This window comes from Pipistrellus kuhlii, unplaced genomic scaffold (genome assembly GCF_014108245.1).
Source record: "Pipistrellus kuhlii isolate mPipKuh1 unplaced genomic scaffold, mPipKuh1.p scaffold_m20_p_16, whole genome shotgun sequence".
NCBI lineage: Eukaryota > Metazoa > Chordata > Mammalia > Chiroptera > Vespertilionidae > Pipistrellus > Pipistrellus kuhlii.
Window position 1 is genome coordinate 3,062,817 of NW_023425471.1, and position 23,452 is coordinate 3,086,268.

General features: G+C 39.3%; 1 protein-coding gene across 2 annotated transcripts in view; it reads right to left on the minus strand.

Moving 5' to 3' along the window:
• Window positions 1-297: 297 nt before the first annotated feature.
• CLTRN (collectrin, amino acid transport regulator) overlaps window positions 298-23,452 on the minus strand; it is a 28,417-nt gene continuing 5,262 nt past the window's right edge. Inside the window, exons 4-7 of one of the 2 annotated variants that reach the window (XM_045582290.1) lie at window positions 16,231-16,344; window positions 9,102-9,296; window positions 4,146-4,207; window positions 1,014-1,073 (exon numbers count right to left, since the gene is read on the minus strand). In XM_045582290.1, coding sequence (XP_045438246.1) covers window positions 4,153-4,207; window positions 9,102-9,296; window positions 16,231-16,344 — 364 coding nt within the window. In that variant the 3' untranslated portion in view covers window positions 1,014-1,073; window positions 4,146-4,152. Of the gene's footprint in view, window positions 1,074-4,145; window positions 4,208-9,101; window positions 9,297-16,230; window positions 16,345-23,452 lie in introns of both variants that reach the window. The other variant, XM_036439553.2, reaches the window with a different exon arrangement.

The window sequence follows — 23,452 nt, forward strand, 5'->3', positions numbered from 1 at the left end:
TACTGGAGGCAGGGAAGAGAGCTAGAGACTGTTGCTGTAACATCATCTATGGGTGATAGCAGCAGGAGACTGAGCAGCAAATTTTCTGTCTATTAATAAGTGTATAATAAATATTAGCATTTAGAATGACACATGGCCTATCTGAAAGGAAAACCAATTCTAAAAAGTACAAGATGTCTTCAAGGAAGGATACACTCAACAAAAGTAATTCATTTCTAGGTCTGTAGAACAGATTAAATATAATAACAATTAGACTTACTGTTTCACAGTGTAAAAATAAACCTCAGCCCAGTCACATAATCAAAAAAATAATTAGCACTTTATTTAGTATAGATTGTACTTCTAAAAATTGCAGGAAAATGTCAACAAATAGAGCTGCACTAGTAGAGATTGACAGAAAACATAGAAGCAATGATAGTATGACAGGATCAAATTCTACCTTGTTTATCAATACTTCCATTTTTATCCATCCCATGTACAATAATTATTTTTATTCATGCTTAGTCATATACAGAATGATATGAATAATATAATTATTTCCACACCATATTATAAAGGTTCTCTATTGGAAAAATATTTTTCCTTAGGTCTCCAGAGTTTAAAATATATATACTCCTTATTTTTGAAAATGCTTAAATACTGATGGACTTCTATATCAATAATTACAAATGCCAAATGACTACACTTACACATTGTGTTGTCAGGGAAATACTTTAGAATATTGGGAGTGGTCAACAGCTTATGATTCCAATGGTCTTCACAGGTATTATTGATTGCCTTTCACTTTCATGCACAAATTTTCTTACAAAAGAAGAATGGTGAAACAAAATATGTAATCTGCCCTTAATAATTTGTGGTGCTCAGCAGCTGTACAGAAACATGTGTTGAGTTTCTTGGGAAGCAGAATAGCCGCCCTTCAAAGAGGGGTGAGCCGCTCATCCTCTGGCATGAAAGTGTCATTAATGTGCCATCCCTTCGTATCTAGGGGGTCACAGGGGATGCCATTTTCAATTGTGATTGTGTTTTCACTCTTATCTTCAGTGTCATCTACTTCAGATGGTCCTTTGTTCTTCCTAAATGCACATAAAAAGAATTATTGGGATCGAGGAGAAGAAAGCAGGTCTTTTACACAAATAGGGAAAGCAGGAAAGGAAAGGAGAAACTTAGAAAGATGAAAATTTTATGCTATGTATTTATATATATATAAAACCCTAACACACAAATAGACCAAATGGCGAACAAACGAACAACTGGTCACTATGATGTGCGCTGAACACCAGGAGGCATGCGCGGAACATGGTGGGTGTTGGCCATGGTAGGATGGTGGATCAGGTGAGCAGGGGCACCAGACCAAGGTGAGGTACTGGTCGCTGTCATCAGGGCAAACCTCTGGTGGTTACTGAAAATTATTTGCTCCTGCACATCATGGTCCTGCCCGGTGCTTGCACCTGCTGCCGGTGCCAGCCCCACTCGCACCCACTGCCAGCACCAGAGCCACCACTTGCACCTGCTGCTGGTGCCCAGCACTGGTCCCAATTGCTCATCGCCAGCAGCTGCCAGCCTTGATTGCCCCTAAGGGCTTCTGCACCTCCCCCTGCTCCTGAGGGGTGATTGGGGCAGCAGCCGCCACTCACACCTGCTGATGGCAACAGCCCCACTAGTACCCACTGCCAGCACTGGCCCCAATCACTCCACACCATCAGCAGGTGTGAGCAGGGCTGGCTCCATCAGCATGTGGGAGCAATGGTGGGGGAGGGGGAGAAGTAAGACTGCTGGCAGACAGGAGACCAGGGGCCGCAGTGGGAGGGGCCAAGCAGGGTCATGGAGGATGGGCCAATGGTGCCCACTGCGGCCTCGCAGCCCACAGTTCCTTTCAAGGTGCACAAATTTGTGCACTGGGCCCCTAGTTTTCAAATAAGTTTCAAAGATCATAAAGAGCTGATGTGGTGAAAAGATGCTATCAAGATAAGAAGTCTTCATGGATGACATACACATATTAATCAAAACGAATGATCTTACTTGGAATACATATACACACACACACATACACACATATAAATACATATGTATATTTATATAAATGATTATGTTTGCATACACACATATATGCATTACATTAACACACAAATTGAATGTAGGAATCTGTATGGTAAATTGGTAAGTTAAAAAATTTGGCTCTAAGAGAACTTCACAAAAATTGAATTTAAAAAAGTGATAAATTCCTCGCACAGGATTTGACAAATTAATGGTCTGCAAATGTTGAGTGAAAATCAAACTGAAAGGGCTTATGAAGAAGCAAGCTCACATTAGAGAAAGGAAGTAAACATTATAAATTGTAGGTATCACTGCTTGGCTCTACTCATTACAAAACAATTGTATTTATTTGTAAGCCATGTATTTGGAACTCAAAACACATTTTACTGATTACATTACAATTCGTAGCTATAATTCCAGGTCATTTCAAAAATACTACATGACGGGATAAATTTTTGAGTTTTCATTCTCAGACCCTTTGCAGACACTGCTACCCCAACGCAAGTGGTAACCAGGCCCTTAATATTTCCTTGGAGTGTGGAAAGCTATAGCCTTTAATTCAAAGGTTCTTCCTGTCTTGCATAAAAAACCAAAGCAGTTGAGCCAATTATGCTTGATATAGAGGTAAGGGGCCAAAAAGAGAGGTGGGTACCTCTAGGCAATCACAGGGAGGATGAGTTTCCCTGAGGCTTATCACAAGTGTTGGGGCACAGTGGAAACATGATGCTAAGCACAAAGCTTCCAGGCTTACCAAAGATTCTATCATCCCAGGAATCTAAGGAAACTCCAAAGAGGCAGACCTGAGTGATCACATGTCTGGGATGATAGGCACTGTGGTGGTGACCGGGACAGACTCCCACCACTATGGAAGTGCCTTAGAACCTTAGTGACTCTGGAAGGTGAGGAGGAGGTCAAGATGCCCCAGTAATGACTGAGGTAGAGTTGCCTATTAGTCCTATATGAAAGTCCACTTCAATGTGCTTTAAATAATATGGAGTAGGAAGAGAGAAAAGAGAGAGCTTTTGTTTATGGAAGAATGGTAGCTGATATAGAAGGAGTAACAGAAAATCACCAATATAGTAGTTTATTCTAATGATACTAAACCACTGAGTGAGAAATGGTTAGGGAACAGGATATTTACATGGTCTCAATACATCACCCCACAAGCAATGTACTAATTGTAAAGAGACATTTGTATTTTGTCAAGGGAGGAATTTGGTGACCATCACCAACAAATGAGACAAATTCACAAGTGCCCCCAAATGTGACACACTAAAATTATATATTATATATGTAATTCTGTGTTCCTGCCCCACCCCATCACCAATTTTTTTTACCTTAATATCTCAGGAGAAAATAATCAGAGTAATCGAAATCCTAATAAATTTAAAGATATTTTGTAAAATAGCTAATCTGAACTCAGCACAGAGTGGGCTTAGAATTGGATGAACAGACACATAGGTGGCTGGCTAGCTAGCTATACAGAGGGCAAATGGATGGATCAATGAATGTATATCAATGACTGATTGCCTGGATAAAAAGTTAATGGATGGATGGATGGCTGGATGGGTGAGTGGATGGATGGACAGATAGACGAACTAAGTTATTCAGATAGTACCCGAAGGTATATCTTGAATGGGATCCACTGAAAAGAAAGAAGGGGTGGGGGGGAGATACATACATGTTATTTCCTGTATCTCTTATTTTTTCAAATGGATGGAAGAAAATATTCATTATCCTACCTTAGGAATTAGGAGTTAGTACAGATTTTGCCAGGCTTTGTTGATGGTTTATTAGATAATTTCAAATAGCTACAGTTCATAATGAAAGTAGCACCCAATACTGTAGATCCCACTGTCAGCACTTGAAAGTATTATGCCATTTTATGTGCCTCTGTCAAATGTGTCACCATAAGACCCAATGTTGTGTTGAAAGTTAGGGGTTAGAGTCCCAGAAACCTAGGAAAGGATAGGCTTCTGTGTTTCTCCATCCTCAGAGTGAGGCACTACAGTGGCTATTCCAGGCCCCAGCAATCAGTGACCAATACAGGTTGGGGTTTGCATAGAGTTTCATGTGATGAGAAGGTCCTCCTGCCGGATGACGTCACCTACCAGAGGATTAGAATACTCTGGCCCCTCCTCTTCTGGACAGGAGTATTGTTACTTTCCATGTCCTCCAGAAAGCAAAAAACAAAAAACAAAACTGACATTCTATAATGATCAATCACATCGTTTCACTCATAGTACCCAACCTTCATTCAATAACTATGTTTTAAGTGCCTACTATATACTGGAAGAGACACAGTCCATGTCCTAAAGTGAAAAGAATAGATTCAATAAAAGGGAAAAACTCCAAATTTCACTTGTGCTCCCTCCCTCCATTTTTTATGGATTATAAAAGAGAAGTGATATTTCAGTAGGGATGAAGCCCTGGAAACAAACGTATATTTGTAAATGATCATTAAAATTGCCTAACTCTATCAATTCCCCCCAAGTCACTCCTGATTGGGGTTGGAGTGAATATTAATATCCATAACAATAAGGAGTTTTTAAGCAGTCCAATCTTACCCTAAAATTTCTGTGTTAAGTATGAAAGCCATATTACAAAAATATTAGTGGATGGAGCAGCCTGGAGTAGGTGGCAATGCAACACAGTGTTGGAAATAACAGCTGCCAGTACTCATTTACCAGTTTCTTCACTTTCAAGATGTTTTTATGGAATTAGAAGAAAAATTGCAGAGCTGAATCCAGGCAGATCACTGCAAGGAATCTTGCCCCCGCGCCCCCCCCCCCCAGACCACAAAGGAAAAATAATCCATCCGTTATCAAAAAGGAATGGGGAGGAACTAAAAGGGAAGACACAAACAGATGAGAACAAGCTTAAATTCTTTAGAAGAAGGATTTCTCAACCAAAAAAGATTCTGAGTAAAATTGCTGTGGAAATTTTTGCAATCTGCGCTGTGTCAGTGGCAAAGTAGGTACATATTGTTCTTTTGTGACCTTCGAGTCAGCTGTACAGAGTCTTGACATTGCTGAGCTTCACAAATTGCAGCGTCAGTAACACTCTGGCTGGTGGGGATGATAAGCAGTGCAAAGGTGACCGTACAGTAGTAATACAGCACTTTGTCACGTTTCATAGTGTGTGCTATAATAAACTGATTCACTGCCTGTGCATTGCTTCTACGAAGAATAATAAAACTTAACTATCTTTCTGAATCATTCTGATTTGTTGTTCCGAAAAGAAAAAAAAATCCTGAAAAATAAAATGAAGTGTTAAATGACTTCTGCTGTTCCTGCAATGTCAGGTAGTTCAGGAAGAGAATAATAAAAAAGTGACTGGCCCAGCTGGCGTGGCTCAGTGGTTGAGTGTCGACCTATGAACCAGGAGGTCACGGTTCCATTGCTGGTCAGGGCACGTGCCCGGTTATGGGCTTGATCCACAGTGTGGGGTGTGCACGGGGCAGCTGATCAATGATTCTCACACATCATTGCTGTTTCTATCTCTTTCTCCCCATCCCTTCCTCTCTGAAATCAATAATAGATAGATAGATATTTTTAAGTGACTAAAATACCTAAAACTAGCCCCTAGGAGCCTTGAGAGTGAATCATCTCCCACAGATCTGGAGAGGAGAGGGGACAAAAGAAGTATCGCGTGTCCCTCAGAACGAGGGGGTGATCAGCTCTAGTTTGAGCTGATCCCAGCACAAACTAGCTGAAAAGCCAGCAAATGGCAGGATAATAAAATAATAGTAACAGCTAACACTTATTGAGCGCTCACTGTATGCCAGGCACCACTCTAAATAAAGTAGCGGTGCTCACAATAAAGTAGTGGTGGAGTACTTCCGTCTTCCTTCAAAAAGATAGGGCTGAAGAGACAAGGCCCAAGAATAGCCATTAAAACAACAAAAGATAGACAAATATGATTTTTAAACACAGTAAATTATTGGAGAATTGGGGCTGTCCTCATAATCAATATGGATGATTCCTGGGGAAAATCGTGTTGCTGGAACTATTTAAGTGGGCATTGCAGCACGGTGAGGTTGATGGGCTTTGGGATCAAGCCTGCCTTGTTTTAAACAATGGTACCAGTACTTTCTAACCATATATCTGTAGGTGGGTCGCTTTATATCTGCCATGTGATAGCCATAATACTAATTAGTATCTATTACGTGGCAGAAACCAGTGCTTTGCATACATCATTTCCTTTAATTCCCGTTGCAATATTATGGAGAATGTATTGGTATCCCTACTTTTCATATTTGAGCTAAGATTCAAATATGTAGAGTAACTTGTCTTTTAGAATGCAACAAGATTGGTGAAAGCAGTGGACCTAGTCTCGTAGGCTTCACTCAAAACACATATTTGATTCCTGTTGAGTATGCACATTTAAGAAAAGCAAAGAAAAAAACACGATGATTAGCTCTAAAAGTTCTGCAACAATTAGGGAGCTAGGTGAAAAATATTATTCTCATTTTTCACATGTGACATACTCCAGGCTCACTCAGCTAATAAATGTCACAGCCTGAGACTGGAACCCAACACCAATAAATAGTATTGATCCAGTGCTCTTTCTACTAAAACACACACAACACATCATCGACATCATCACCATTACCATTATCACATCTCCCTCACTACTATAGCCATCATTGTCAACATCATCATCCACTATCACTATCATCACTATTACTACCAACACCACCACCACCACCACCACCACCACCACCATCATCATCATCATCAGGCTGACAATAGAACTAAAACATCTATATCTGGGCTGGGGCTAGTCATAGATCTAGTGCAGACATCATTGTGAAGTTTATGCGGTTCATCTTGTCTCCCTCAAGACTAAAAGTCTTGGGGACAGATCATATCTTTTCCATGATTAGAAAAGGCTTTCATCACCATTATTAGGGCTCTCCCCACTTCAAACTACACCCTCTCCTCACTTTGAAATAATACTTTGCGCAAGAGAAACCCACCAGATTATAGCAAACTGAAAACACAACAAATCGATTGATCTTCAGAAAGCTGTCATAATTGTCCTGACCATATTTGCTGGTTATTGATGCTCTCCAGGTTTACAAAGAGATTTGTCCATCTGTTTTCCTAGTTTGAACGTTCAACAACAGCCTCCCTTCTCCCAGGCAACAGATTATGATGCTCCACACCCAATTATTATATTCCTGTAGAGTCTACTCAGAAGGAAAGAGCTGATCCCAGCACAATCTAGCTGAAAGGCCAGCAAATGGCAGGATAATAAAATAATAGTAACAGCTAACACTTATTGAGCGCTCACTGTATGCCAGGCACCACTCTAAGCACTTTACTGCATTAATTCTTTTTACCCCACCAAGTTAATTATTTCTAGTATACCTCACTGTTGCTCTAGCGAAGTTATCTGCACACAGAGGAGGAAAATTAACCAACATGATTCTAGCACCACAAACCATATTCTCCTGGGCTTGATTTCCCTGACTCATTGCCTGTGCTTCCTGATATCCCTACAGTTAATGGATTATATATAAAAGCAGAATCAGGTGATAAATACTTGGAATCTAAGCAATTTATCTCCAGAGTCCATTTTTTAAACTCCCATACTATATCGGGAAACAAGGAGATAAAGTCAATCCATAAAGGTTACAATCAATAGAAGTTATAGAATTATAGCATTTTAGTATTAATGCAACACTAAAATATTAAATGTAAGTATTCAAATATTACAGATAATATTCTAAAAAAAAACCCCACAATAAATGACTTGTACCAAGTTTCTTTGTATTACATATCATGCCAAGTTCAAGAAAATCAAGCAAACACAACTTGATCTCAATCTTTGAGTTTAATTTGGGAATAGACATAAATGGCATTTATTCCACAGCATTTCACTTATCATTTGTGAAAAATTATAAAGCCCATGATTTAAAATGATTCCTTTGTGTTAGTAACTAAGGTGAAGCATGTGGGAAGTAGCAAACCTCAGGAGAAACATTGAGTTGAACACACACTTGGCCAAACAGATCTTACATGTCCTACCTGGGCATCAACCCTTTTGAAAACAATGCATGTCCCACTTATTAGAATTTTCCTTTCTCGGTATAAAAAAGGTTTAGAAGCATCAAGTGTCTAAGTGAAAAGTTGAGGCCTCCCTCCACTTCTGTATCAGAGGTACTTGTACACAAAGTTTTCTCCTTTCATCAAGTTGAGAGATCCTGTCTTTTCTCAACCTGCCCCACAACATTACTAACTCCACCACTAGTCTGAAGTTCTCTCGAAGTAATATCAATCATTTAGACAGCAAAATTTCAAGTGTCCCAGAATCCAGGTAAATCAACTCAAGGAATGGAAATCTATTCATAAGGTGCTAACTTGGAAGCTGTCAAAATAAGTTAATTAATGTAACCAGGATATTTATTAAAATGCGTCCCATTCAGAGATTCTAATTTAGTGGGTCTGTGATAAAGCCAAGGAACCTACATTTGAAACAAGCGTTCCAGGTGAGTCTGATTCAGGGAGTTTACTCAAAGGCCACTTTGAGGAACGCAGTTCTATATCATACCATAAGCACTAGAGGGATGAGCATCCATCAAAGGGAGGAAGTACAAAACAGCCAAAAAGAATCGGGGACAAGATGGCGGCTATAGGCACTGGGCCAAGAGGTAGGCCACGGTGGGGAAGAAATAGCTGGAATTGCTGGCATTTGGAGGCGGGTGACTACCAAAGACTAACTCTGCCCACCCAAAAAGTCTTAGCTCTGCATATCTACAATAGCTTATAAAATCATAACGTAGATTTAAAATTGATTCTGGATATGTAGCATTCATATGGTGTAGAATAGAGAGAATTATAGTAACGGAAAGAAGCATAATTAAATAAGGGACATTGGACTCCAAAAAGCCTCTGAATACAACAGCACAGGTGATATTTTTTATATCACCATTTCATTTTTTTTTCAAAGTTTCAGATATAAGGCATTATCTTCAGCTAGGGACAAATCCTCTCCTTATTTTTCCAAGTCATGAACAAACAGAAAAAACACTCTTTAATCGTTCCCTTTCAATATCTTACCTTCTACGTTGCCGGATTCCTGATAAAACCAATAGTGTGATTGCAACTATGACGATACAAAATACCACACCGAATATAATAATCCAGACGGGCACAGATGGGTCAGTAGGTGGTGCAAGAGTGGAAGGAATTTTTAAAAATTCGAGAGTCTGGTCATTCAAAGAGAAGGCATTGTTGATCCGGTTCTTATTCATTCTAAAATACAATGACAATAAAAACAAATAAAACAAGAAGGCAAAAAATTAGGAACAGAAAATGTAGGCCTCTCTCTCCATGATTAGACAGTTTGTCGAGGACATTCATGCTGTGATATTCTTTTCATTAGTTGCTGAGCTCACTGCCAAAAGAGGTGCTCTTCTATGCACTCCTGCCCTCCCTTGTTGCAAATGTTCTAGAAGTAACCAGAAGTCCTGAACTTGCGCTCTGCCCACCATGTTTTATTTCCTAAGAGGTAGCATCTAGATTAAAATGACAAGAATCTATTTAAGGTGATTTGCATAAATACCAACAGCCCCAAGAGATAAAATTATATGTTAACAAGTGAATGATGAACGAGAACAAAAGAAAACCAGGAAAAGAAAACATTAATCCAGGAACAGTTGCAAACCCATTGGTTTGATCTTTTTCCTCCATTAATTCAACCAACATTTGTGGAAAACTTACTAAGTACCAAATACTGTGCTAGGTGCTGTAGATATAATGTGAAATAAAAATACCAAAGACCTTATAGTCTAGAAGCATGACAGATCAGCCCCTCTACAATCACAGTGAGATACAAAATGTTCTGTGAAAAAGGAAAATATGGGTACAGTTAGGGTGCCCAGCAGAGGGCTCAGGACACCATAGTGAGAAGTCAGGGCTGCTTTCCTGAGAAGGGACTTTTGAACTGTGTTTTGAGGCCAAATTGTGTAGTGAGCACAGGAATGGAGACAGGGTATAGTATGATTTTCTCAGTAAACTGCCAGTAGTTCTCTATGACTAAAGTAAATGGTGCTTTCGGAGTCCAAAAGCCTAGAAAGGATAAAGGTAAATGTGCCACTTCTCCTGGGGAAAATCTGCATGTTTGGTGGTGGCACCAGTTAGGGAGGCATGGAAACATAGTTATAAAGACTTCTGTGTTCGAAACCAGAGAAGTTAATTTCTAACTGGAATTTGAAAACTAGATGAGATTTCTTGGAGATATGGTATGGCCTTTACTGAATTCACACTAGACAAGCTGACTTCATCTCCCTCTAGAGCAGCCCTGAAAAATAGAAATACAATGCGAGTCTTATGTGTGACTTAAAAAAATTTTAGGAGCTGCATTTTTTTAAAAAAAGTAAAAACAAACAAGTGAAATTAATTTTAATAATATATTTTTCCCAATACATCTAAGAAAATATTTCAACATATAATCAATATTGCCTTGGTTCACGTCTTATTTTGTATTAAGTATTTGAAATTCAGTGTGTTCTTTACACTTAGAGCATATCTAACCTTGGACTAGCTACATTTCAAGTGCTCAATAGCCACATATGGCTGGTGACTACTGTCTTGTACAGTGCCGGTATTGAACTTGACAGTAATGGCTTGAGAATCTCTGCAGATCTGCACCGAGCTATCAGGAAAGACCTCCTTTAGCAAATAAAAATCTATGCTGAGGCATGATTATTCATTAATATAAAGGATAATCTCAACCAAATAATCTACAGCAGGGGACAATGTCAATAGGATTTTTACTAAACTGTAGAATGTTTTCTTTTTTTACAACCTAATATTGATAATCCAGGAACACAAATATTTCCACAAAATAATGACCTCTAAGGTCTAAGTCAGAGTAAAATGAAAAGTTGCTCTGTATTCTCATCCTACCTACCTGGTTGGCTAACACTTTGCTATTCTATCACCTTTCAGGCTGATTAGAAGTTCCAGTTAAGTACAGACTAAACCTAAGTCCAACACTGAAATCCCTAATAGGTATCAATCAACAAGAATCTTTCAACCAAGATTGGCCTTGAATATGGGCAGACCCTCACAAAACAGCTAAAACAGCCATCTTAGAACTGGTAAGTCATCCCCTCACCTAACTCTATAGGTGTAAACACTCTAGTAGAGACAAAAAAAATCACTGGACTTGGTGGCAGCATACCTGGGTTCAAGTCCTTGCTGTTTATTTTTCAAGCATGGTGGCCTTAACAAATCAATTAATCTCCCTAAATCTCAATGTCCTCATTTATAAATGTGGAATAAGAATAATGTCTCAAAAATGACTGGCATTGCTATTAAATGCCACAGATGCATGAAAACATGCCTGTGAAGCAAAAACTGTTAGGCAAATTAGGTATAACTAATATTATTTTGCCCAACTATCCTTCAGACTTGAAATTTCTCTTGCCTGCACTCTAAGTACCACATCCTTCTTTTCACTCTATCCTTCCTTCTTGGTATTGTTTCCTTTTCTTTTCTTTTAATTTTATTTTATTGTTTAAAGTATTACAAATAGTAGTACATGTCTCCTTTTTCCCCCCATTGACCTTCCCCAGCCTCCCCTAGCCCCTGGGACCTGCCCTCTCCCCCTCCCCCCAAGTGTCTTACAACCATTGATTATGCATGCATACAAGTCCTTCAGTTGATTTCTTACCTCCCCCCACCAACCCTCTCCAGCCTTCCCACTGTAGTTTGACAGTCTGTTCTATACTTCTCTGCCTCTGTATCTATTTTTGCTCATCAGTTTATAATATTCTTTATTACACATAAATGAGTGAGATCATGTGGTATTTTTCTTTCACTGACTGGCTTATTTCACTTAGCATAATGCTCTCCAGTTCCATCCATGCTGTTGCAAATGGTAAGAATTCCTTTTTACAGCAGCATAGTATTCCATTGTGTAGATGTACCACAGTTTTCTAATCCATTCATCTGCTGACGGATATTTGGGCTGTTTCCAAATCTTAGCTATTGTAAATTGTGCCGCTATGAACATGGGGGTGCATGTATCATTTCTGATTGGTGTTTTTGTTTTCTTGGAATATATTCCTAGAAGTGGTATTACTGGGTCAAATGGCAATTCCATTTTTAATTTTTTGAGAAAACACCATACTGTTTTCCATTGTGGCTGCACCAGTCTGCATTCCCACCAGAAGTGAAGAAGGGTTCCTTTTTCTCTGCATCCTCTCCAGCACTTGTCTGTTATTGATGTGTTGATGATAGCCATTGTGACAGGTGTGAGATGGTACCTCATTGTTGTTTTGATTTGCATCTCTTGAATGATTAGTGACTTTGAGCATGTTTTCATATGTCTTTTGACTTCCTGAATGTCCTCTTTCAAAAAGTGTCTATTTAGGTCCTTTGCCCATTTTTTGATTGGATTGTTTATCTTCCTTTTGTTAAGTTGTATGAGTTCCCTGTAAATGTTGGAGATTAAACCCTTATAGGAGATGAAATTGGCAAATATGTTCTCCCATGCAGTGGGCTTTCTTGTTGTTTTGTTGATGGTTTCTTTAGCTGTGCTGAAGCTTTTTATTTTGATGTACTCCCATTTGTTTATTTTCTCTTTAGTTACCATTACCCTAGGAGCTGTATCGGTAGATACTGCTATGACAAACATCTACTATTTTGCTGCCTATGGCTTCTTCTATGATTTTTATGGTTTCCCATCTTACATTTAAGTTCTTCATCCATTTTGAGTTTATTTTTGTATATGGTGTAAGCTGGTGGTCTAGTTTCATTTTTTTGCATTTATCTGTCCAGTTTTCCCAACACCATTTATTGAAAAGACTGTCTTGTCTCCATTGTATGCTCTTGCCTTCTTTGTCAAATATTAATTGAGCATACTGGCTTGTGTCGATTTCTGGGCTCTCTGTTCTATTCCACTGGCTAATATTTCTGATTTTTTGCCAGTGCCAGGCAGGTATGAGAACAGTGGCTTTGTAGTATAGCTTGATATCTGGTATTGTGATCCCTCCAACATTGTTCTTTCTCAAGACTGCTGCAGCTATTCGGGGTCTTTTTTAATTCCAGATGAATTTTTGGAGAATTTGTTCTAGGTCTTTGAAGTATGCCATTGGTATTTTAATGGGGATTGCATTGAATTTATAGATTGCTTTGGGTAGTATGGACATTTTAATGATGTTGACTCTACCAATCCATGAACATGGTATATTCTTCCATTTGTTCATGTCTTCCTCTAGCTATTTTTTTAGCTCCTGAAATTTCCCTTTATTTTCATACAATTCTGTTGAGCCCTATCCATTCCCTGATATAAACTTCCATTTTATTAGTCATCCTCACCCCCCTTGAAACAAGCATTCTGTTGTGAACATATTCCTCTACATATCTACCTTCACCCCAAACACTCTTCTTCCTTACATGAACTGAGGCCTGATTTAACCACAGTGCCTTCATTTTCCTTGCAGCCTTCCCACATCACAGGGCTTGAATAAAAGCCATTTTCATGTGAAATACTAATACAATATTCCTAGTTCTTACTACCTAAGTGGTAGATCTTAAGAGTATTTTTAGTAGCAAAAGTGTAGGAACAATTTAGTTCAAATCATCATTTGAAGCAGATTAAATCATTTCCCATTGATATAGATCAGGAGTGGGGAACGTCTGGCCCGCAGGCCAAATAAGGCCCTGAAAATCATTTGGTCTGGCCCACTAAAGCATTAGTGGTGAGTTAATGAAATGTTTGACCAAATATTGTAGGCTAATTTTTTAAGCTGAACATTTTCTATGCCCTACATATAATGTTATAAATATCCAAATGGCCTTGGCAGATAAAAGGTTCCCCACCCTAGGCATCAATAATTTTGCTTCAGCAAGGGAAATAGATGATTGTTCACACAAAACCTTTGGCATTTGATCATGTGCTCATTATCTTAAATGTTAATATTTTACAGAAAGCAAATGAGTTCTTTCACTAGATATTTCTCCTTGGTAAAGACAATAATGTGCACCTTAGTAACCTATAAATCCATAGTAAAGAGAGTTATTTGTTTCCTTTTTTCTTTTTTAGAAAATACAGGGTAAATGTATACACACTTTGAATAATTATTAATTCCAATGGGTTAAATCTGTAAAGAAAAAAAGATCAATTGAGCTATCAGCTGTTAAAGTGTATGCGCATTTTTGGGATACCCTATAGTTTGTTTCTTCCAATATACCTTTGCCCAACATCAATCATGCATGGGATCTGAAGTTTTGACACATAAAGTGTGCACAGTAATTGAAATAAAAACAAATTGCATCCTTCTGCTTCTATGAAATAAAGATTACATATTACATTTCCCTTTTCAAAATCTGTTATGATCACAAGGAGAAGAGGAGAGGAAACATCAGGACAAACTGTAAATCTTGAAATGGGTGAAAAGTATCACTGAGTGTCTGGCAAGAACACCTGTTTGGATAATTTCTGCCTTTTATTGTTTATGGGTTATTTTGCAAATTTGTAAGTTGTATGTAAAAGTAACATAATGTAAATGATTCCTGTCCACAGAAAATCAAGTGAATTGTGTCTGGTAGAACACGATTGATGACTACTTGATAAACTGGTGCATCTTTTTTAAAATGAAGATCGCCATTCCTCAGTTCCTATGTATGCATGCTTCCTTGAAGTCTCCTTTGAACTAGTTTTAATATTTTACTAATTTCCTCATTAATGAATGAAATAATGAAGTATTTGATAGAATTTATTTTTATTTGTATGAATCCTAATTTTACCTTTTTTATTTATTTTTATTTATTTTTATTTATTTAATATATTTTATTGATTTTTTACAGAGAGGAAGGGAGAGAGATAGAGAGCTAGAAACGTCAATGAAAGAGAAACATCGACCAGCTGCCTCTTGCACACCCCCTTCTAGGGATGTGCCCGCAACTCAGGTACATGCCCTTGACCGGAATCGAACCTGGGACCTTTCAGTCCGCAGACTGACGCTCTACCACTGAGCCAAACCGGTTTCGGCCTAATTTTATCTTTTTTAAAAAGGCATCTTTTACAAATTGGTAGTCACAAAGTAGTCATGAGGATGCAAAGTACAGCACAGGGAATATAGTCAATAATATTGTAGTAACTATGTATGGTAGCAGATATGTACTTAAAATATAGAGGGAACACTTTGTAAAGTATATGACTGTCTAACTTGAAATGCTATAAACTCAAAACCAATATGGAATAATATTAAATGTAAACTGTAATTGAAAAATTACAAAGTAAGATTAAAAGGTATCTTTTAAAGATAAAGACTGTACATTGACTAAGGAAGGTAAATTCTTAGAGATCCAAGAAATCTGAGCTAGGGGTACCATATTATTCTTGTTTCATAAATGAAAAAAGGAAAGCAAAAGAGGAGAAGCAATGTGTCTATATTCAAATAATTAGCAAGAAGCAAAACCAGAATTAACAACCTAAACATTTAGCCTCCAGAATCCACGTGATGAGTCATCACACAATAGTTCTGTACAAGGTGTTCTTGCTTTAAAAAAAATAATAAAAGACAGTACCAAACATTCTTAGCTAATATTTAAACCAAAGTCTCTCAACCACAGCATAACTGAGATTTGGGATCTAATAATTCTTTGTTGTGAAATACTGTCCTGGGCATAGTAGGATTTTTATTTTATTTTTTTTATTTTTTTAATATATTTTATTGATTTTTCACAGAGAGGAAGGGAGAGGGATAGAGAGCTAGAAACATCGATGAGAGAGAATCATCGACCAGCTGCCTCCTGCACACCCCCTACCGGGGATGTGCCCACAACCAATGTACATGCCCTTGACCAGAATCGAACCTGGGACCTTTCAGTCCACAGACCAACGCTCTATCCACTGAGCCAAACCGGTTTCGGCCATAGTAGGATTTTTAGCAGCATCCCCAACTTCTGCCTGGTGGCAAACTTCCCTCTGCCCCATGCTGTGACAGCAAAAATACCTGGAAACATTGCCAAATGTCTCTTTGAGGGAAAAGTACCCTTTAATGAGAACCGCTGATCTATTATATAATCTCTACTACAAACTAGCAAAATAAAATCCTTGACATCTTAGTAAATAAATATTTTGAAGCAGAAATAAAAATTTTAATGCCTAGGAAAAGATGGAATTAATCAACAGGTTGATATACCGGTAGAAGGCATATTTCATAGTGATTACCTTATGGCTGACTGTATCTCATCAGCAGGAAGTGTGTAGGTTTTCGTAGGATCTGTAACCACAAACCAGAATGACACCCTCCGGGTTATGTTGCAAAGTAAGACATGGGAAATTCTGCAGATGATGGGAAGAGAAAAAAAACAACAACACTGTAAGCAAATCATGCCACATTCCGTTGGACTATCCACTCTGGTGTTATTGCCATCTTAAGAGATGTCTTAGCTATTAGTGAAAAGTAATTTCTACCATTATGAAGAGAGGTATTATTTTTTTTAATATATTTTATTGATTTTTAACAGAGAGGAAGAGAGAGGGATAGAGAGTTAGAAACATCGATGAGAGAGAATCATCGATCAGCTGCCTCTTGCACACCCCCTACTGGGGATGTGCCCGCAACCAAGGTACATGCCCTTGACCGGAATCGAACCTGGGACCTTTCAATCCGCAGGCCGACGCTCTATCCATTGAGCCAAACCGGTTCCGGCAAAGAGAGGTATTATTAAGAATGAAATCACATAGGAAATTTCTTTTGTTTCAAAATCATATACTTGAGGACCATTCCTTAAATTAAAGACTCTACCAAAAAATAAAATCAAGAAGAATTATTTAATAGAGAGCTTTAGAGACCTCACCCTCCACCACCTGTTAGCTGGCAACACCCCTGCCTTCCAAACACTGGGCCTCTGAACCACTGAAGCTTCTCGGATCCAGATAAATCCGCTGCCCACTCTTGATCCAATAATCGCTCTAATGGCCACTGTTTTTGTGCCTCTCCCACTCCGGTATTGGGGCTGGTCCATAAACCTTTGAACACTGTTTTTGCAGTTACCTGCTTTCCAATTGGAAATTGGAAATGTGCTTCCTTTTGATCACACACATGTATCCACCCACCCAAGGGCACCCTGACCCCTGTGCTAAGGAGACAGCACTGAGGCCTCTCAGCCAATGCAAGAAAGGAAAGGGACGTTTGACAGACAACTCTAGCTGAGACCCAGACACCAAGAGAAGGAGGCCAAGCCTAGAGCACAAGCAATTGGCCTTCAACCCTCCCCCTTGTGCCCGCGCCTGAGACTCTGCTCCTGATGCAACAAGTCGAAAGGAAGACAAGGCCACTACCCTCCCTAAGCCTTTCCTGTCTGTCATCCACCCTGTTGCGAGGTCACACCGTCACAGCTGCAGACTGTGAGAGAACTGGAAGCGTGTGGTCCTGCTGGTGTCCTATTACTGGAGGCCCTGCCACCACCAACTCCTAAAATTCAAACCCTGGTGAGCACTACTCTGCCCCTGCGTGAGTCAAGGATACTACCAAGTCACCTACTGCCACCCCAGCTGGCAGGTCTGCCAAGCCCCGGACCCCCACCCACCCACCCCTCCTGCCTTTTCCTAGGAACATCCTAATGAGGAAGGCATTTTTCACCCCTGCTTGTCCAGTGTGCATACTAAGAAGTTTGTTTTTATTTTAAACATTAAGTATAGGCATCTTTATTATCTTGGAGATTGTCATAGTCTTTCTTTCAAAGGTTCATATAATAGGATTCTTCCACACCACAGTTTCTCCGGCATGGCACCGTTAATATTTGGGGCCGGATATTTCCCTCTTGCTTGCTGGGTGCTGTCCTCTGTATTGCAGGGTTTCAGCAGAATCCCCGTCCCTAACCTCTAGGTGCCAGCAGCATACCCACATTGTGAAAATGGCATTGCCAAATATTCCAGGATGTGGGGAGGCTTGGAAGGAGGTGTGTGTGTGTGTGTGTGTGTGTGTGTGTGTGTGTGTGTCACGGAGACAAAGAGTCAGAGACAGTCACCCTAGTGGAGAATGCCTGAGAGACAGTGCCCTCTACTGACAGAAACTGTTAAGCTTGTTCTCCCAAAATGTGTGAGTTTAAAACATACCCAAGATACAGAGATGAACAAAATTAAGTGCATACTTGGCAAAAGTTTTGTAGAATGCTGTAGCACGGGAATTATTTATGGCTTTTCCCTTATTAATAATCAGACAATGTAAAGATTTTTTTAAATGAGCTGCTCATTTAAGCTCTTCAGGTTGCTAAAAATTAAAAAGTAAGATAGCAACAAATGCTGGTAAGGAAGCAGAGAATTGGAATCCCAGCAGTGCGGGGAGGGGGATGTCCTTGAGTCCAGCCATTCGGAAGTGTTTCCTAAAACAGAGTGCAGCTACCAGCTGTGCTGAGAGAGAGAGAGAGAGAGAGAGAGAGAGAGAGAGAGAGAGAGAGAGAGAGAGAGAGAGAGAGAGAGAGAGATACCAGTGAGAATGTTCTCTGTCGAACTCTATCAGAGCTGAGAAATGGAACAACCTCAGTGTCCATCAGTATGGGAATGGATCACATAAATCTGGTCTGTGCAATCAAGCGAGTCCACAGATTCAAAGAAAGAAGAGCCCAGGGCATCTGGACTATTGAGCCAGATAATTCTGTGTTGGGTAGCTGAGCTGTGCATTGCAGGATGTTTAACAGCAACGCTGGCCTCTCTCCAGTAGTTGTCATTAGGCCATTTCCACTAGTGACAATCAAAAATGTCTCCAGGCACTGCCAAATATCTTCTGAAGGACAAAGATCACCTCGAGTGGAAAGCTACTGAACTAGAACTACACTTTTACAAATAAAAGGATAAATCTCAAAACTACACATATTGAATGAAAAGGATGGGAGGTGTAATGTCATATGTAGCACATGCCATTTATATAAATTAAACACCAAGTAATGCCGCTGGCATAAAAGAGGCCAGGAGCCAAGGAGGTGGGCATTTGAAGACTTGCCTGTGATTTTCTTTCCACCCAAAGTCTCTAAATCCTGCTCCAACATGAACTTTGTGTATTTGTCTTTAGAGGCAGAAAAGAGCTGTGTTCTTCCTTGGAGCTTGGTTTCTAACGGGGCGGAGACAGAAGATACCCAGGTAAATAAATGCACACACTGCCAGGTGGGAGAAGTGCTGTAAAAAAATAAACCAGGAAGAGGAATGCATGCGCTCCATCAGCTCTTCCCTGTGCCTTCCTCACCATGGAACTACACTGTCCGTTACCATGAATTCAAGTTATTTATTCAGTATTTCTTTGGGGTGCCAACTCATGCTTTAATACAGCACCTTGGCAAACAAAGTAAAAACATTTGAAATAAAAATTTCCGAAAGATTAAAATAATGATGAAAAGAGTAAATCCAACATTTTCAACGAAGGCAGTTACCGTTAGATACAAAAGATGTTGGACTCTACAAATGATGCTTCTCTTTTGAAGATTACTTCCTGTCATTTGCTAGATTGCAGACTAGGCTTTTCACTCTACATGACTAGACAGAGCTTGAGATGTTGGTGTGCCAATGAAAACACTGCTGGCATTTTGAGTAGGAAATGCCTCATTATGTGGCAATGTCCTGACATGGGTACCAAATTGGTTATCTCTCATCCCCACCCTCTAAATGCCACAACCATCTCCAGTAATAGATATAACCCAACAGCACACCATTTCCATATGCAACCTTGATATACTATTATGGCTGGAATCAGTACTATACCCAGGTGAAAAACACTTATAAATCTCTTCAGACATGTCAAGGTTATGAAAAACAAGAGAAGATGGAGAAACTGTTAGGTTGGATCAGCCTAAAGAGGAATAGATTCTAGAACAGAAAAAGGACAATAGTCTAAAAAAAGGAAATGTGAAAAATGCCACAGTTGAACAACATAGAGTCAATGTTAATTTCTTAATTTTGATATATTTATCATAGTTATTTAACACTAGGGGCCTGGTGCACAAAATTAGTCACGGGTAGGGTCCCAAGGCCTGCCCAGTGATCAGAGCCGATTGAGGCCTTCAGCTGATAGCCAGGGCCTTCCTTCATTCTGCACCACCCCCTAGTGGTTAGCACACACCACAGCGAGCGATCAAACTTCTGGTCGCCCAGTCAAACTCCCAAGGGGACACTGCATATTAGCCTTTTATATATATAGATAATAATAATGGGAAAATGGGTGAAAGGTCTAGAGTAGAAATTCTGACCCTCAGTGCTACTGCATTTTAGGCTGGCTAAATCTTACTTGTGAGAAGTTCTCTATTCTTTTGAAGGATTTTTGCAGCATGCCTAGGCTCTACACACCAGATGCCAAGAACACATCAAATTGTGAAAAACAAAATGCCTCCGGACATTTCCAAATATACTCAGGAGCAGTGGAGGAACAAAATACCCTCAGGTTGAAGACTACTGGGACATAGAATCTTTTTGCATTATCTCTGCATCTCTCTTGTAAATATACTTTTTTTTCAAATTATCAATAAATGCAAACACATATACAAATACAGGAGCAAAGCAGTTATTTTTAAAGTTCCCTGGGCACAATTAAAACGATATACAATAATAAAATAAGGCAATGGATTAATAACAGTTCTTACTTGCTTCATGAATAAAGCAATAACAGATACACATGTCCTTAGAAAACCAGGAAGAGCTGTGTTCAAATGCAACATAATGGCACCTGTCAGCATAATGGTGCTTTTAATACTTATGCAAAAATTTTTAAATGTGTTCTGTTGTGTATTAAATTTTATCAAGTATTTATTAGGATATCCCTCCCCCCACTGTACTAGTGTCTTAGGAAGCACTATTTCCATAATTTACCTAAGACTGATATTACCAAAAAAAGGCAATACTTTTAGCTGCATAGGGTCTTCTTCAACAGAATACTAAGTACCCTCCTGCATGGTGCTTCCGCGAAGAATAGTAAGTCTAAGATGTTAAACAAACAAATAAGTCACTGCCTTTCCTCAAGCTTGGGAGCCCTGGACTGAAGGTGATTCTCCAAGAATTGGCTCCATGGCCATTTCTCATCCATGGCGCCAGACAGGGCCAACTGCTTCCAAGAGGTCTAAGAATCGGTCTCTTGTTTCTGGAAACCAAAAGGCCTAAATAGGAGCTGGGATGCTGTCTTACAAGCACAAGACTGCTAATCCCCTTACCATGGAGACAACAGCACGTTGTTCCTTTTGTAGATCACAAGGCTTTTCCTTGAATAGGTAGGGGAGGAAACCCATTTTGTGCCCTACACCATTAATTCAGAAAGAAAATATTATGCTGTTAGACTTCTACCTCTCTTGCTAAAAATGCAGATTATCTTAAAAGCCAACATTTGAGTAAAATTTTAAATTTAAATTATATTTTTCATAGAAATGATTTTCAACGTTTCAAAGTTCCTGTGAAGCTATTTTAGTAAATCTGGCCTAAATCTTCTTACAAAATCTTTAAAACACCTGGTTGTCAACTTCAATCCAAGTCCCAACAAAACTTCAAATAACCTGGAATAATGAGATCAGAACTTTCTATCATTTAGATTTTTCTTTCCATCCTCCATTCTACTATTATGAAAATCCAAAACAAGAGAAAAAGAATTGATATCAAGGATTGTAAGAAAATACTATGAGCAGTAGAAAATACTATGGGCTCTAAAGGATAAGTGGGAGAAAAAAGAGGCATATGTAATACTTTCAACAATAAGGATTTAAAAAAAAAAACATACGCTAGTAATGATTCTACAAGAATCATATTTAGTCCGTCCTCCTATAATTTCTGGTAGAGTCAGCTTCTTGGGTGTGGTGCCTAAGCTGTATGAAACCTGGCTTTACCCATCATTTAAATATCAATGCCCAGCACATACTACACTTTCTATTCTTAATTTAATTCTCTGGATCCAACCACAGCAATGCAATTCAATAGGCAGACCTCAGTAGACCACAATAAAAAAAAAAAAGAGGTCCAGCCGAAACCGGTCTGGCTCAGTGGATAGAGTGTCGGACTGCAGACTGAAAGGTCCCAGGTTCGATTCCGGTCAAGGGCATGTACCTTGATTGCAGGCACATCCCCAGTAGGGGGTGTGCAGGAGGCAGCTGATCGATGTTTCTCTCTCATCAATGTTTCTAACTTTCTATCCCTCTCCCTTCCTCTCCTTAAAAAATCAATAAAATATAATTTTAAAAAAAAAGAGGTCCATGTTCCCCTCACCACTGACTTTGGTGCTCTGTCAGCTCTCGCTTCTTGAAGGCATTTGGAGCAGTTGGGTAGCTTTGCTGTCACTTCTGGCTATTAAAGTCTCTCCCCTCACATACACCCAGGCAACTGTACTCTGTGAGCAACTCTCCACCTGACTGGAGGCTGGCAGGGAAACAAGCAAGGCAATCACTCTGAACATTTCATTGTGGAAAGAGTATTAAAGGCTCAAGGCATCAAGTAACAGCAAATATATTTTTCTAAACATCTATAAAATAGGAATAGAGTTCACTTAGGGTATAATTTTGTTTTACTATAGACTTCATTCTTTTAATTTTTTGAATCATGTGAATATGTTACTTATTTTTAAATATATGTATATACACTGAGAGGCCAGATTATATTATGATCTCTGAATTCATATCATATGATATGCTCCACATCTCCCTTCCATTGTGTGTGTGTGTGTGTGTGTGTGTGTGTGTGTGTGTGTGTGTATGAGGCCCAGTGCATGAATTTGTGCATGAGTGAGGTCCAGCCAGCCTGGCCAGGGGGAAGGGACATGGGCAGTTGGCTGACCTGCCTATTGGTCGAACTCCTGGTCAAGGGGACAATTTGCATATTAGCCTTTTATTGTATAGGATATACCGTACATTGCATTCAGAGGTCATAATAATCTGGCCACTCAGTGTATGTGTGTATACACACAAATACATGGGTCACATGTTTAATTTGTTCTCCAAAATTTGACTCCTACTTTATTCCTTATATTTATAGCCCATTCATCATATATTGTGTGGATTTGAGAGAGAGCAATAAATAGCAATCCTCTTTACCAGCTTCTGAAGCATTATAAAATTAAGACACTGAACGAAGCAGATAGGAGACCAAAATAAAAGGCTGGGTTGGAGGATGTAACTTTAATCAGCAGACAAATTTCCTTCCTAATTAAAAAAAATGTTTTGAAATGAAATCAATTCCTCTACAGTGTCCCATGTAGAACTGAGCTGAGACAGGTATCACCACACACTGGAGTAGTATACAAGATATTCAACACCTTATGATCTGCACCTACCAATCTAAACAGTGCTCAGCTGTAACCAGCACACACTACCTTCCCGGTGTATGCCCGCCCATGCAGGGCCAGATTCTGTACTTATGGTAGGGAGCAGCAAATGGCTGCAGCCGGAGGGAAGAAGGCTCTGAAGGAGAAGAGAGCCCAAGCCCCATT